The sequence below is a fragment of the Portunus trituberculatus genome, chromosome 44, assembly GCF_017591435.1.
Source record: "Portunus trituberculatus isolate SZX2019 chromosome 44, ASM1759143v1, whole genome shotgun sequence".
NCBI classification, from domain to species: Eukaryota; Metazoa; Arthropoda; class Malacostraca; order Decapoda; family Portunidae; genus Portunus; species Portunus trituberculatus.
Genome location: NC_059298.1, coordinates 28,681,706 through 28,697,837, shown reverse-complemented (window position 1 = coordinate 28,697,837; position 16,132 = coordinate 28,681,706). Strand labels below are relative to the sequence as shown.

Below are 16,132 nucleotides of genomic sequence, written 5' to 3'. Positions count from 1 at the left end.
AAAAAATGTGTCCCAGTACTGAAGGGTTAACGAGTATGTGTAAAGATTTTAAGTGAGTGTTTTGATGATTCTGGTGATGGTGAGGTTATTCTATACTAATTGATAAAAGAAAGGAAGAAAAGGAGATGTGTAGTAGTAGCAGTAGCAGTAGTAGCAGCAGTACTGGTAGTAGTAGTAGTAGTAGTAGTAGTAGTAGTAATAGTAGTAGTAGTAGTAGTAGCAGTAGTAGCAGCAGTAGTAGTAGCAGTAGTAGTAGTGGTAGAAGGAAATCATTGCTATTGTATAACTGGACTTCAGAGAGAATCTGTTACATGTAGTACGAGTAGTAGCCGAGATAAATTACCCTCAGCGTTTCAGAATGCAGACAAAAGTTCGTGTTACGTTTATCTATCTTTGGACACGCTGCCAACACGACGCCTCCGTGCACTGGTGGTGTTGATTCATCAATGACAAGCACTGAAGACGAGGCGCCACACGTTCCTGTCACACCGCCAGTTGTTACAAGCAAGGAGAGGAACTGACGGACACCACCGGGGAAGCTGCCGCGTGGGGACATTTCGGCACTGTTATGCAACAAAAACCTGTACGGAAATTATGTATTGGACTATATATATATATATATATATATATATATATATATATATATATATATATATATATATATATATATATATATATATATATATATATATATATATATATATATATATATATATATATATATATATATATATATATATATATATATATATATATATATATATATATATATATATATATATATATATATATATATATATATATATATTTATTTATTTATTTATTTATATATATTTTTTTTTTCTATTACTCTATGTTAAGTTATGGCGTCATTCTGTCTTTCGGTATTTAACTCTGAGATGCTGTAATTCACGAGTTAGAACCATTTACCAGCCTTGTGACCCCACCAGCACTGCCACCACCAATACTAGCATTGTGGAGGTGCTGGAGAGAGAGTCCCCTTTCTTGGTGCTGCCGTCCTGATAGCCCGGTGCGTATCAACCCTCTGCGCCTTTCCTCGTTAGCTTTCCCTCATGTTTACTTCAATTTCAGTGTTTTCATTCTGCTTCCATATGTATTGTAGATACGCTCTGTATATCAAGTGAAGCTACTGCCATGCGGAACACTGTGAGAGGCCGGTACAGTGCCTAGTTCTGGTCAGTGCGGGGCGGCTCTGAAGCGCAAGTAAATGACAACTATGCTCCGCACTGCCACGCTGATAAAAGACGACCTCGCACATGGGAAAGCCAGCCACCACCACAGTCTTCCCGGAGCGTTCGCGCAAGACATTAGTGTCAGTGACCGTTGCTTCTCCTTGCAAGACTTAACTTTCACTCGACTGAATGAATTTCTGATTTTTTTTCTAACATAGTACAGTTGTAAGTGTTCACTATTTTTTTTTCTCCGTAAAGACATTGCAGTGAACGATGAAAGAGATTTCATTGACGATTTTTGTGATGGCGCTGGTGCTTGTGGAGGGAGACCGTCCGGCTGGTATCGAACAGTACCAATCTACTCTAGTCCCGAAGGATACTGGCTGGAAACCTGAGAAACAAAATATGCAAGACGAGCTCCTTGGGAGGTGGAAGAGTCGCGATGAGCAGCCACGCCTTGGGTCCCTCGAGCGAGTGCCGAGATCAGCGAAGCCTTTGGAGACCATGTGTGACTGTTTCCGCGGGTTAGCGTCTCTTTCTACCTGCAGGTCACTTATCAATGTAAGGTTTGCTGTCTTGAGCTTAACAGACTAGTTGCAAAGTTATAGGCTTTCAACGATATATATTTATTGTTATCTATAGAGCCATGATTATCACTGACGTTAATGTTCATATCTCAGGAGTCTGTGGCAGTCATTATCGACGGGAAGTGTGGCAATGGCGCACAGTTGTTACGGCCTTTTGATGAGCAAGACAAGGTAGGTGTAGGCCCTAGATGGTGTGTTGTGTGCATGGTAGTGTCACCAAGCATTGCCTCGTTCATCAATTTTCTTCATCTCTTTTTTCCAGGACAACCTAACTTTGTCATCTTCCTCTTTTCTTGACGACTCGGGGTGTAAGAGCGCGGAACTGCTTGTGGTGGAGTCTTCAGGCGAGGAAAGAGACCTGCATCTCAAGGACAAGGCTTACGTGTGGCTGTGTTCCAACAGCCTTGGCACTTCCCTCCAAAAGCTCGTCATCACAGATGTGGATGAGGTCAAGATGGCTGCAAGAGTTCTCGCCCACAGAGTCACGGATTTCACTTTGAGCGTGGAAGGCACGTTCGAAGATTTGACTTTCCCTCAAGAAGCACTGGTCGTGGAAACTGAAGAAATCATAAATGCTGATGATGTGTCCAATAAACACATGGAAAGTATCCTGGGATATCGTCATTTTCCGCAAATAAATGTGTTAGTAAGTAATGCCAACTTTGTAACGTTTAAAACCAAAAGTGTATTAGCGCCTTATGTGTGGGTGAAGGTGCAGCTCACAAGAAAACTGGTAGTAGAAACGGACGGCATGGAAGCCGTCCTAAACTTGGCCCTTCGTGTCTCCTTAACAATAGCCTTAGAAATGAACATCAAAGCTGTAGCTGTCAACAAGCTGCAGGTGATTAACGTCCCTGCTTTTCTGTTACGGGAAAAATCGGTAACAGTTAAGACGCCCGAGGGTCAGGTCATCGTGCGGGATGTGCAGAGCATGGTAGCACATGAAAAGTCCCTCATCCTCGGCCATGGGGCAACACTCGAACTGTCAAACGTCAAATTTTTGTCTGGATTTAGCCCCGCCTTCGTCGCCCAAAGTCCTCTTGACTCGGTGGTTCTCAGTGGCGTGGTGGCTGACAGCTCTGCGAACTCCTTGTGCCTAGCCACTCACAACCTCACTATGAACAACGCGATTATCTCTGGCTGTTTGAGGTTTATGAGACGGACAGGGAGAAACACCAAGGAGGAGAGCCGTTTGGCACTGTGTGAGGTGAGTAGCATGGAGGAGATGGCTGACCCCTGCCACTGTATCGATATCGACCCACGCTGCAGTTTTTGTGCAGGTTAGTGAGAGGAAATGCAGTTTACCACTTCTTTGACAAACGTTATGAAGACTCGTCACCTATTCATCAGATTAAAAATAGCATGATACAATATCTCTCTCTCTCTCTCTCTCTCTCTCTCTCTCTCTCTCTCTCTCTCTCTCGTGTGTGTGTGTGCTTCCTTAAAGTCTTGCTTTTGGACACACCACAGCGCTGGCATGTGACCTGACCCCCACCAGCAGCAATGTTTCCACGCAGCGCCCTCACCCTATACAAGGTACGATTGCAATTTGAATCTCCTTGTAGAGTGCTCCTGCATGAGACACATTACAATCACTGGTCCGTCCCGCCGTGACACAGGTACATTCATACTTTGACTCTCCAGAAGTGAGCTTGGAGGAGGTGAGCGAGCACCCGGAGAGAAAGTGGTGGGAGGAACCTATCTACTTTGGCCTGCTTGTTGTCGTCGCCGCGGTGGTCGTCTTGGTGTTGCTCTATTGCATCTATCATCTCCGCAAGCGCTCCCAGGTAACCTCACACAACATCACACCACCATCAAGCTCCAACGGGGACTCTCCTCGGGTCCTCGCGTTAGATCATTCTCCGTTATAAAGTACGTATTTCCAGATCTTTCGGAGAAGTGCTGCATTACTGCTTAGCTTGTTATGCCTGGCGGCCACAAGGAATCTTAACTAAAAAAGATGAATGTCTAGTGATTCATTTGGCATAAAGAGTTATGAATTAGCTCTCAGATTCACTCAACCTTCATCAAAATTAAAAATTCTCTGGTATCGCAAATTTGGAAAATATAACACACTCGATCTCTTGAATTTTGTTGCTTTTTTCAGTATATGTTCATTCACTCAATTGTTATACTTAATTTCATCTGCCCATTCGTCTTTTATGCATAAATCAAAACTCCGAGACTACGTGACGGACTTTGACAATGGTCTCTTTCGTACTGACCAATATTCTAAAAAAAAAAAAAATGGAGAAATAAACAAGCGGCTTAACCCCTTCAGCACCATGACGCGTTTCTATATTCATTCTGCTTACTAATTGGTGATTTTATACAGCTTCAGAAACTCATGTGGGGGATTAGAATAGTGGAGACTGTGGCCATTAATCTCCTGACCTTCATAGACCCTTCTAATGTCAATAAAATGGCCTAATGGTACACAAATCTCAAGGAAAAAATGTGTCCCAGCACAGGAGGGATTAATACTTCCCGCAGAACTCATGTGGGGGATTAAAATAGTGAAGACTGTGGCCATTAATCTTCTGACCTCCATAGATCCTTCCTAATGTCAATAAGATGGCCTAAGGGTAAATAAATTTCAAGGGAAAATTGTGTCTCAATATTGGAGGGGTTAATACTTCCGCCAAACACCTCACCATGCTGTCATGCGGCGCTACGATGCAAGTATAAGCAATAATAAACCAACACTAAAATGCCTCGCTGAGTATTGGCGATAACGCATTAAAGTCACACAAGGAGGGAGCACGCCTGGCCTTCCCTCTGAGCACGGCTGCAATAGACACCCTGCAACATAACTTATACATTCCCTAACACGCTAACCTTTGGCTTCACAAGTACTCCCTTTCGTCGAGGAGAGTGTGGCTAACAGCATGTAAGTACTTAGCCTATATAAACACTGTCAACCGTTCTGAATGACTGCCATGTTCTCTCATTGCCAGCCATCGAGTCACCATGGATGGCGACTATGGTGTAACAGTTGATCTAATCGTACTTGGCCAGATTTTCCTTCTTTGATACTATTTTGAATAGCTCATGTTGTTTTCTTTAGTATAAAAAAAAAAATGTTTATTTATCTTCTAAATGAGTATATGATAAGTTGATAATACGTACTGGGGTTTCTTCTTTTTCCTCTTCTACTAATACTACTACTTCTACTACTTCTTTTATTACTTACTGCTACTACTTCTTTTACTGCTACTACTATTTCTTCTTCTTTTACTGCTACTACTACTACTACTACTAGTTCTATCTTCGTCTTCTTTTTTTTTTTTTTTCTACCTTTTTTCCGTCTTCTATTACTACTTCTACATCAGTTATTGCGGTCTGTATAGAGTAATGCATTCCCTTGCATGACAGTTTGCCTTAAAAAGTTTATGGAGATGTTAAGCATGTGATTGCCTGGCCCCTTGCATAAAGCCTCTTACAAGTACAAGTATAAAAAGAAAAGAAAGATAGGCCAGTTAAAGCGAAGTATTGCACTCAATCCATTTAATAACCCAAAAATTAACACACATAGGATAGAAAACTCTTGAGTCATCCTGCTTAGATTACTATCTCGTTTTCTTAAATATCAAAGATCAAGAAGAAATTATTAAATATGGTAAACTAAGGTAAATATTTTCTCGTACATACCAGAAAGGATCCTACCAGCTTACCCAGCAGATCGCTAAGCGTGGAACCTTCCAGAGGACAATCATCACACCAGACAACCTGCATGACGACCACGAGTTTCCAGTTGAAACACCACACCACCACCACCACCATGACAACGGGGCTACGCGGGAGCTATTTTTAAGTTACCGCACCCTGCACGACCCTACCTTGCATTACCACAACCCTTCGCATCATGACCAAAGCTGGGAGTATGACATACCTCCACAAGGCCACGGCACAGCGGAGAGATTGAGTCATCAGCAGGGCTCCATTCAACAACACTCTAGTATTATGACGCCTGAGGATAGGCACTCACTGAGCTCCTCTTCCTCGATGACTATTGTTATTTAACCATATGTTGTGTTTTCATGACGCTTGGGCAGAACTAATGTTGCTATTGTGCGTTATAAAGTGAAGAAACTATACATGTTTATATATGTGCTTAAACAGTAAAGAAAAAAAAATGTATTTTAGGTAGTCAAAATGTTTTTATTTTTCCAACAAAGGCAGTATAGGGAAAAATAGATCAACCAATTAAAAGATGAAAAGAAAAGTTTGTAAAAATTAATATTAACACTATATAGCTAGTACTGCGTAAAAACAGATCGAGCTGTTTGATGTGATGAAGTTGCTTACAGAAAGTATTTGTTGTATTTCATATGTAGCCATCATAAAAAAAGGATTACACATTTAATTGGTATATACTTGCGTAGGAATACATGCATGTAACGCAATAAAATAAAAGCGCACCAGCACCAGCATTCTGAAACGTCAATTCATGTGTCTGGTCTCTTACATTTATCAGGTTATAATAGAACATGGCATTGTCTTCACGGATATTAATTCTAACCATTCTTCCTACCTAGGTATATAGGTACACCAATTATGAAACAAACAAGACAGCCATGAAAATCTGATCTGCCTTGTCAACAGCATTTGAGAAATCATTTTTGTGGGAATTATCAAGCACACATTCTTGAAAGCTTTGTTCTGTCACATGGACCATTTACAAAGGCTACAGAGATGATGAGTATAGTCTCCTCATGGGGTGTGTTTCCCTATCGATGAAAAAGCTAGTATTGTTGCTTAAACATGACTAAAAACATGAAAACTCCCTTGAAAACCCTAATATATCATCCATTAGAGCCTGAAATAACAAAACAAGACATGCTGAAACTTTGAAGAACACAGCATGGGAGCGTTTCAAAATACGGGCCGGGATCTGTCAATGCAAGTGGCACTCATTGACGTCGTCTGCAACGTGGCTAGACTCGTTTGCTGCGAGTGGGCTGGCAGGGAGGAGCGGCTGAGGCAGGGCGGGGAGAGTCCATGAGCCTCTGTATTGATCATGTGGGGCGTCGATAGCTTTGAGACCTGCTCGCTGATTGGCTGAGAGAATCTAATACTAAGAAAGAGAGCCAATGGGAGGCCACGAGAGGTCCGTCAGTAGAAGTGAGAACCAATAGCAGGGCGCGACACAGCTGACCCGCCAACACCAGTGCCATTTTCCCACAGCTGAGTCTCGCCGCTTCTTCTGCTGCTGCATTTCCTGCCAGAACTCCCTTAGCACGTCAAAATGAACGCCAATCCTGTGTATTCCCCGTTCTTCGGCGCCATGGGAGCTTCGGCGGCCATGATATTCAGCGGTGAGTAGGGAAATAAGGCCAGGAGGAGGGAACATAATGGACTGGGTGGGATTGTTCAGCTGTCATCTTTGAACATAAACAAATTCCTGCCGCTGTCTGTCACCTGCCCCGGGCTGTTAGCTTACGGGGTGGTGTGGATGTCAGGGAAGGAGTGTCAGGGCAAGGATGGCTCTTAATGTGTTTTGAATTCACATGTCAACTCTCTCTCTCTCTCTCTCTCTCTCTCTCTCTCTCTCTCTCTCTCTCTCTCTCTCTCTCTCTCTCTCTCTCTGATATTATTGTGTAATTTGGAGTCTATTAAAAGTGACTGCATTCATTTATTTTTTTTTTGTTTTGTCTTTTTCTGTCTTTCTACAACTATGACGTAATCTGTAGTGTGGGTCTTAGTCATACGGTAGACTAATGGGGTGAAGTATGCTATGTGCTCCATTCCCTGGTATTACAGCATATGCCACACTTTCGAGCAACCCATTGATCAAACTGTCGGGTTCAATGCAAGGAACAGCTGCTTGATTTGTGAGTTTCATGGACAGAAAGGATATTGCAACTAAAGATTTCAATACAGTACAGGATCACATTGTCACATTTAAATACTAATCCTCATACACAGTGCTAGATATACATGAGAGTTGGCAGATCACAGCATTTCTCAGGCTTGTGTTCCATGCGCTTCTTGATGGCATGATCTACAGGGTGTCGATGCCAAGCCAGTTCAGATTGCCGTAATCTGCAAATACCAAGGAGCTGCTGGCTTATTAGTGTAAACCTGTTTAAGGAGCCCAGTATTGATGGGAAATACTTATAGCCTTAACCCCTTCTGTACTGGGACATATTTCTACCTTAAGATTTGTGTACGATTAGGCCATTTTATTGGCATTAGGAAGAGTCTATGGTTGTCAGAAGATTAATGGCCACAGTTTTCACTATACCCACATAAGTTTCTAAAGCTATACAGAATCACCAAATTGTAAGCAGAATGAATATGGAAATGCATCATGGTACTCAAGTGGTTAAGGAAATAACTGTGCGTGTGTATGTGTGTGTACTTACCTAGTTGTATATTACAGGGTTTGAGCAGTCTTAACTGTGATCTGTATCCATAACTATTTTTGTCCAACTTTTCCTTAAAATTTTACACACTTTCTGCTGTTACAATCTCTTCATTCAATCTATTCCAGATGTCCACTGACCTATGTGAAAGCTAAACTTTTTAATGTTCCTCAATCATTGACTTTTCATGATCTTAGAGTGTGTGTGTGTGTGTGTGTGTGTGTGTGTGTGTGTGTGTGTGTGTGTGTGTGTGTGTGTGTAATTCACCTCGGTCATCTGCTGGTCACCCAGCCAGTCTTCCCCATTACGGAGCGAGCTCAGAGGTCATAGACCGATCTTCGGGTAAGACTGAGACCACTACACACTCCACACACCGGGAAAGCGAGGCCACAACCCCTCGAGTTACATCCTGTACCTATTTACTGCTAGGTGAACAGGGGCCACACATTAAGAGGCTTGCCCATTTGCCTCGCCGCGCCGGGACTCAAACCCGGCCCTCTCGACAGAGTCGAGCGTGCTAACCACTACTCTACGCGGTGTGTGTAATTCACTGTTTGATCTGCTGCAGTCTCTGACGAGACAGCCTGACGTTACCCTACGGAACGAGCTCAGAGCTCATTATTTCCGATCTTCGGATAGGCCTGAGACCAGGCACACACCACACACCGGGACAACAAGGTCACAACTCCTCGATTTACATCCCGTACCTACTCACTGCTAGGTGAACAGGGGCTACACGTGAAAGGAGACACATCCAAATATCTCCACCCGGCCGGGGAATCGAACCCCGGTCCTCTGGCTTGTGAAGCTAGCGCTCTAACAACTGAGCTACCGGGCCGTGTGTGTGTGTGTGTTATGGTAACGGTGGTTGCATGCAATAAATCTCAAGTTAATTGAGTATTAAATGTTTACCCATCAAGCCTTGCTCAAAAGGTATTTTTGCTGCATTGAGTTCCTGTGTCCTGCTAATGGCTTCTTGACTAGTGAGAGAATTTAGAACATGTGCATGAAGGTCTCTCACGCTTAGTAAAGTGTTAAGTGTTTTATATATATAGCGAAGGTGAGAGGTCTCCTATTAAGACTTCTATTTTTGCTCTTATTATGTCAGGCTAGTGAGTTTTTCGCACAATCGGGTGGGAATCTATAAGATCCATATCTCACATCTTTGAGCAGAAAATTGTTCAGTATAGCGATAAAATCAAGAGGCAAAAAAGGAAAATATATACACATGCAGTGACAGAACCAAAAATTATATTAAGACACCTTAACCTCAAAATGAAATGGTGGCAGAGTGATTGATAAAGGTGATAAGGTAAACAGTGTGATAGAGGTGACTGTCATATGACCACCAGTGATACATGTAGAATGCTGGCCTGATTTTCCTACACCTTCATTGCCTTTATACAGATTTATTGTCTCTTGTCAAAAAAAGATCAGACACATTTTAGAATTTAAGATTAAGTAAGTAAGTAAGTAAGTAAGTAAGTTTATTTGGATTCTTCATGTGCATTACAGGCAAAGTATAAAACAACTGAATGTACATAGATATTTCCTCCAGGATGACCAACTAAAGTTTAACAACTTATTTCCAGTAGGGTCCCTTTTTCTATCCAGCAAGATGGGGCAGACAGCACAGGAGTCATTATACATATAGAAATGGCACACAGTAATACTAAATCTAAGACTTATTTACCTACTCTTCCATAAAATTAACAGTAAAGCCTAAATCTACATTCTAAGACAGTCATGGTTAAAAATAAACATAGTCATTTGATTCAGCAGCTCTTTCTTCATCCTGTAAATATTTCCTGAGAGCTACTTTGAACAGGTGTTTGGATTTTATGATTTGTAGGTTTTTTGGTAATGAGTTCCAGTCTCTAATGGCTGTGTGATAGAATGTATGTGCTGAGGGACCCTGTGCGATTGACATACAAAAGTTCAAATCATTATTTCTTGTCCCAATTGTATGGGTATCTGTTTTTCTTTGGAAGTGTTCTGCAAGATATGTTGGTCCTCTGTTGTTATGAATATTGTGTGCGTGGCTTAATTTTAATTCTTTTACCCTATTCTTAACACTAAGCATATTTACTTGTTTTCTCTCCGCTTGTCCTATATGAGATCTGGGGTCTAAGCCTAAAATAAATCTAATAATCTTGTTTTGACATATTTGTAGTTGTTTCTTAGATCTACTTGTCAGTCCAGTAGATCTAAGAAACAACTACAAATATGTCAAACAAGATTATTATATATTTGACTTTGGTACTGGTAGGCAGAAGAACCTCCATCCTTCTGTCTAAACATTCACTCTTGATTCTTCAAGCTCTTTGCCTCAGGTAAACTCTGGAATTCCCTGCTTGCTTCTGTATTTCCAACTTCCTATGACTTGACCTCATTTGAGAGGGAAGTTTCTAAGATATTTATCTTTTTTTTTAAGGGGCTAACTCTCAGACCTGCAAGAGGACTGGCAACTAAGTGGGCCTTTCTTTTTCTTTGTTTTTTGTTGCCCTTGGCTAGGTTTCCTTCTTATATATATAAAAAAAAAAGACATATTGACATCCTTCACACATGAGCAATGCTCCTCTATCTTGTCTTCCATATTGCAGGTGACCTTCCTCCTATTGGGATGTTCAGCTTCTCTCATATTTCCTTTACTAGTTTTTTCATATTTTTCATTGAGTTCCACACAATGCTTGGCCAGAGCAAACAAGTGGTGATGGGCCCTGTCTGTTGACTGTTACTTATTGATGAATTCATTAAAAGTTATCTTTACACCTTCCAAGTGCTGTGTTTCTTTACAGGCTACAAATAAACACTGTTAGCAGTAACAGTGCCACAGTCTTAAGAATTGCTTGGGCATCCCTTGCTTTACGTGGTTTTATTCACAATTGATTGGTCTTTGAATTAGAGGAACAGAATATTTTCATATTGAGCTATGTGGGCGATGTTTAGCCATAGAATGGTTGCCAGACTAATGCATTTTCCTTTATGTGATAGGGAGTGACTGTTTCTTTGATCATAACTCAACCTTTACCTCTTTCCACAGCCCTGGGTGCTGCTTATGGCACAGCCAAGTCTGGTGTGGGCATCGCAGCCATGTCTGTGATGCGGCCTGAGCTCATCATGAAGTGCATCATCCCTGTTGTCATGGCTGGTATCATTGCCATCTACGGCCTGGTAGTAGCTGTGCTCATCGCTGGCAAGCTGGACTCTGCAGCCAATGGCTACAGCCTCTACTAGTATGATATTGGGGAAGAGAAGGAAGGGACACTAAACATTACATCACTATAGATCACATGCGCAGACTTTATTTTGGTACACATATATTGTAGCCTCACACGTGATAGACTATTTGTCCACCATTAGCTAGCTACTACAGGTTAGAGGCATTACAGTAAGAGAAGTATGACATTGAGAGGCTTTTCACCACTGCTTCCAAAAATTCTAGTTCACATACCCAGAATATAGGAGTGTATAACATTGAATAGAAAAGTTAGCATAGGTTGCAGAAGTTACAAGGGAGATGATTGAGTAGTAGCAACTGATAGTTTTGTGTTAGTATCACAGCATGGCAGTAGTTGTTAATAGTTTTCAGTCAGTTCACTCCAGTATATTCATGGAACAAAACAAAATATATAAAGATTTTAAAATTTTCTTGTGAGGCATGACTGGAAAGTAAGAACACCTATCATATTTGTTAATATTCTTCAGTGTGATAATGAAAACATTTTATCACACTGTATAGTAGATGCATGATAAGCCTGTCGCTGCCTATACAGCCTATACAGTGGACTCTCTTTTTAAGCATTTCCTTTACATTTTATAACCAGAAATGGTATGTCTTACCACAGATGTGGAAAAGAAGATAAAGTCTTATATACATACACAACACTACATACATCAGGCTAAGTTGCTTTTGTTATCTGATGAATTTTGGAAGACTTTTAGTAACCTTAATTAACCCCTTCAGTACCATGACACATTTTCATATTCATTCTGGTTACTATTTTGTGATTTTATGCAGCCTCAGAAACTTACTTGGGGATTAAAATAGTGAAAACTGTAGCTATTAATTTTCTGACCTCCATAGACCCGTACTGATGTCAATAAAATGGTCTAATCACATACAAAACTCATGGTAAAAATACATCTCAGTACTGAAGGGGTTAACAGTATAGTTAAGTAAATTACCCCAAAAATACTTATCATAATGGAATTTTATATGATTTATTATATCCAGACATAATTTTCCTTAACTTATCATTAGACCATTGTTGTATTTGTGTTAAGTACAAGACCTGAAGAATTGTTGTTTGCAGTGGCTTTGTACACCTGGGAGCTGGCCTCAGTGTGGGCCTGTCTGGACTGGCTGCTGGCTTTGCGATCGGCATTGTTGGTGATGCGGGAGTGAGAGGAACAGCCCAGCAGCCTCGTCTCTTTGTTGGCATGATCTTGATTCTTATCTTCGCTGAGGTAAGTCTACATCACAGCAGTTAGTTCTTCCTCCTCCCCATGATTATCTACTCTTACCTCACATTACATCATTTTTCTCCATTCAGCATAAGTTTACTGTCCATTAGGGTTCAGCTCTTATGGAATGTGGAATTAGCTAAGGGCATGTATGAACAGATGGAAAATTGTAGTATACCAGGGATGCTGCACTGCCGAGATTGGGAACCTTAATCATTGTTTAGTGACTGAATTAAGGGGACCAGTTGAAGCTTGTATATGGAACTATCTACTAGTGGCAGATACTAAACACTCATAACCACTTCAATACCATGATGCACTTTCATTTTCATTCTGCTTACTTTGTGGCTTCAGAAACTTATGTCAGGGTTAAAATAGTGAAGACGTTATCCATTAATCATCCAGTCTCCATAGACCATTCCTAATCTCACTAAAACCGTCCAATCATACTCAAAACTCATGGTCCCAGTACTGAAGGGATTAACAAATATTTTTGGTATCTAACAAAAAAAATGTACCTGTGTAGGACTCTTGTTGACATAACATATATACTGAGTGGTCCCTATTTTTGGTGTTCCTCAGGTGCTGGGTCTGTATGGTCTTATCGTGGCCATCTACCTTTACACCAAGACCTCTTCGTAAGGGCCCAGTCACCCCGCCACTCACCCACTTCCCAGGCAGCAAGTTGTGGGCACCTGGCTTTCTCCTCCTCATTTTGGACCACCCATGCCACGCCACTTACCTGCTCATGGTGTGACAAGTTGTGTGTAATTGTGCGTGTGTTTGTGAATGTCGTTTGTAAGTGTGAGGTTTTGGTGGCGATGGTAAGATGGTGCTAATCTGCTCAGCCCTTTCTTTCTTGCACCACTTCTTTTCTCTTCCTTAAATTTCCTTGACACAGCAACACCACAGACAGTTGTATCTAATTAAGAGTTACAGCCAGCATTACTCACCTGGACAGCCAATGCAGTCTTGTCTATGAAATCAATTAGTGCTGCATTGTATCTTAAAGGGTCCTCCTGTCTGGGGGCTGCAGCAGGTCATGTACCATCCAGTACTGGGGGACAGACTCACCTGGCATTGGGGTGTTGCTGCCACCACGTACTCAGAGGCACCACCACCCCACGGAATTGTGGGATTTTAGAACATCCATCAGCTTCTCTTACCTTTTGTGCAGCCTTACAAGTCCAGTTTTAGTGTTTGGGCCTTACAGCTTCCTTCTGGTGTTTGGTGGGTTACTTAAAGGGCAACAGTAAGAGGGCTGTCTAGAGCAACATGCCAAGACCATATCATTTGGGTATGAATATGTATGTTTCATGTGTTATTTACTTAGCTGCTTCTTAATCAACTTTAAAAGGTGTTTGCTCTATTCTTACTGTATTGGAATCATTTACTGCTCGCCCCATCAACATTAAATGCAAGCAACTACCATGACAAACCAAAAAACATTAAAAAAAAGTCTTATTTACACTTGAAACACACACACACACACTCACTAGACATACATCTATACACAGTAGCTTCACATATTAACAACAAATGTTATGCATAATATTACTGGTAACATGTTGATACCAGTTATAACAGCACCACACTTTGGTCTGGTATGGTTGGACCCAGTTTAATTCATTTTGTTATTGTCACCATCATTGTCTCCACTACTACAATATACTATTATCATTACTTATTACTATTACTGCTACTACTACAACTTCTACTACTATTATAACTTTTCTCTCTCAGTCTGCTAGGAACAACTTCTAGTGACTAGAATCACTCTCATTATTATTATTATTACTCATTTTGTTTGAGGCCATGTTTGTTGTGAGGTTGTTAGAAAAGTATAAGAAATATTTATTGTAGCCTTAGGTGCGTGGTAATGGAGGACTGATGGAACGGGCTGAGTCGTGGTCCTTATTGAGCAGTATTTCAGTGTTCTTGGGGCAAGTTGTCCCTGCTGATAACATCATTTTAATTTATATCAGTGGAAGGTTGTTGAATTGTACATTATGAAAGAAAAGACATTGAAGTACTTTATTTGTAAGTTGTGTATTATTTTCAAAGCATTTTTGTTTGTGTAAAGAAATAATATATACGAACATAATCCTAAACCATTTTTAAAGTATTTTTGTTTGTGTAAAGAAATCATATATATGTGAACATAATCCTGAACAAAGTATATTGCTGCTAGTACTGTAGTGACTTTCATGTGGATACTATTATTAAAGCACAACTTAGTGGAGTAGAAGTTAGGAGGCAGGTTGTTACATTCCAGTACAGTACTAGTGTAGCACTAATATATGTCAGTCCTTCATGATGTCAGGCATCATCTTACTCTTAACAAAAATTATATGCAATGCAATTGGATTCATAGATCTGTCAAGTAACTTGTAAATAATTGTTCCTGACACCTATGGACCAGATATCTGACCCAAGATAAGCTAAATTTATTACTAGACTTTGGTCTCTTAAGAAAGGTACTTTTTTTTTTCTCCCAAGCAGGTTCATTTTAAAGTTCAGACAAATGGAGTGTGCATGATTCATTGATAATTGGACTGATTCCAGTTCCCTCCTTTCTTAAACCCCATTAGTTGAAAATTTTCCCCAACTCACATGTCCCCATAAACTGTTCTTATACCTGTATGTAATACCGTGAAGTGAGTTTCACAAGGCTCAGCAGACAGCCAGTCAGTTACTCAAAGCCAGCCATGGACATCCTGGCTTAGGGCTTTGCCACATCCAGGATGCCTCAGGAGCAGGTCAGTCTGTCTCAGAGTGAACTGTTTTATGGCCAGTCATATGCAACCTTGTGGCACTCATACTACTACAGGTGTGAGAGATGACAGGACTTGCTGGTTTTCAATGAGTGAGTGTCACTAGAGACCTTTAGAATCAAACCAGTAATAATATTTTAATGAATATAATATTACTTTTAAGTGGAGTAATTTTAAAGAGCACAGTTCACTGTTGGCCATATGAACACTCCTCAGAGACACCCCTGCCTCACTCCCTCCTGATCCCCATGTTGCCTCCTCTTGTGTGTCGCCTTCTATATAATACCACAATACTCAGTGTCAGATGCTATTATATAAATATATGTGAGAAGAGGAGGAGGATGATATGACAAAAAGTTCAAGTCTGTAGTCCCTCCCCTCCCCTCCCTTTCCAATCCCTACCTGAGTAACCTTACAGCTGATTAAAAAAATCAATGTCTGAATGTAATGTGTGTGTTGTATTCAGTGCAGCAGAAGTACTTTGTCTGTACAGTAATTCTAGGACTAGATTGATGTAAAAATCATTCATTAAAGTAAATGTTCCATGCAGTGTTTTGTGTTCCCTTAACCTGGTGATCAGAGAACCAGTTGCTGGCAGCCAGGATTGTTTAAATGTGACTTTGGCTTTGCTCTCTGAGTCAGCTTGTGCCCAGCCATTACTGCAGCACATCTACCCATTTAGGTATGTAAGTAGTCAGAAATGATGAGGAGGACACTAGAAAAGCTGAAAAAACTTACTAGAC

The 16,132-nt window shown here is 40.9% G+C and overlaps 2 protein-coding genes across 5 annotated transcripts; both read left to right on the top strand.

Moving 5' to 3' along the window:
• Positions 1-534: 534 nt before the first annotated feature.
• On the top strand, positions 535-5,936 carry LOC123519088. Of its 4 annotated transcripts, XM_045280279.1 has the most exons (8): positions 540-583; positions 1,124-1,333; positions 1,452-1,754; positions 1,874-1,951; positions 2,043-3,060; positions 3,251-3,316; positions 3,425-3,567; positions 5,435-5,936. In XM_045280279.1, exons 3-8 carry the CDS (start codon positions 1,467-1,469, stop codon positions 5,801-5,803), a joined length of 1,962 nt encoding a protein of 653 aa, XP_045136214.1. In that variant the 5' UTR covers positions 540-583; positions 1,124-1,333; positions 1,452-1,466; the 3' UTR covers positions 5,804-5,936. The 4 variants fall into 4 exon arrangements, with proteins under 4 accessions (XP_045136216.1, XP_045136215.1, XP_045136214.1 ...); XM_045280281.1 differs by having other exon boundaries at positions 535-583; positions 1,124-1,754; positions 3,425-3,652; positions 5,435-5,574; XM_045280280.1 differs by having other exon boundaries at positions 536-583; positions 1,124-1,754; positions 5,439-5,738.
• Positions 5,937-6,929: 993 nt separating this feature from the next.
• Positions 6,930-15,934, top strand: LOC123519090 (V-type proton ATPase 16 kDa proteolipid subunit). The gene is made up of 4 exons (XM_045280285.1): positions 6,930-7,098; positions 11,192-11,384; positions 12,465-12,618; positions 13,198-15,934. The coding sequence occupies exons 1-4, from the start codon at positions 7,029-7,031 to the stop codon at positions 13,255-13,257; spliced, it is 477 nt and encodes a 158-aa protein (XP_045136220.1). The 5' UTR covers positions 6,930-7,028; the 3' UTR covers positions 13,258-15,934.
• The last annotated feature ends 198 nt before the right edge of the window (positions 15,935-16,132 follow it).

Coding starts and splice junctions, on each gene's coding strand:
- LOC123519088 (XM_045280279.1), top strand. CDS start 1,467: ATGAAAGAGATTTCATTGACGATTTTTGTGATGGCGCTGGTGCTTGTG. Junction 3,061..3,250: donor ACGCTGCAGTTTTTGTGCAG/GTTAGTGAGAGG, acceptor GACACACCACAG/CGCTGGCATGTGACCTGACC. Junction 3,317..3,424: donor GCGCCCTCACCCTATACAAG/GTACGATTGCAA, acceptor TTGACTCTCCAG/AAGTGAGCTTGGAGGAGGTG.
- LOC123519090 (XM_045280285.1), top strand. CDS start 7,029: ATGAACGCCAATCCTGTGTATTCCCCGTTCTTCGGCGCCATGGGAGCT. Junction 7,099..11,191: donor GGCGGCCATGATATTCAGCG/GTGAGTAGGGAA, acceptor CTCTTTCCACAG/CCCTGGGTGCTGCTTATGGC. Junction 11,385..12,464: donor AATGGCTACAGCCTCTACTA/GTATGATATTGG, acceptor TGTTGTTTGCAG/TGGCTTTGTACACCTGGGAG.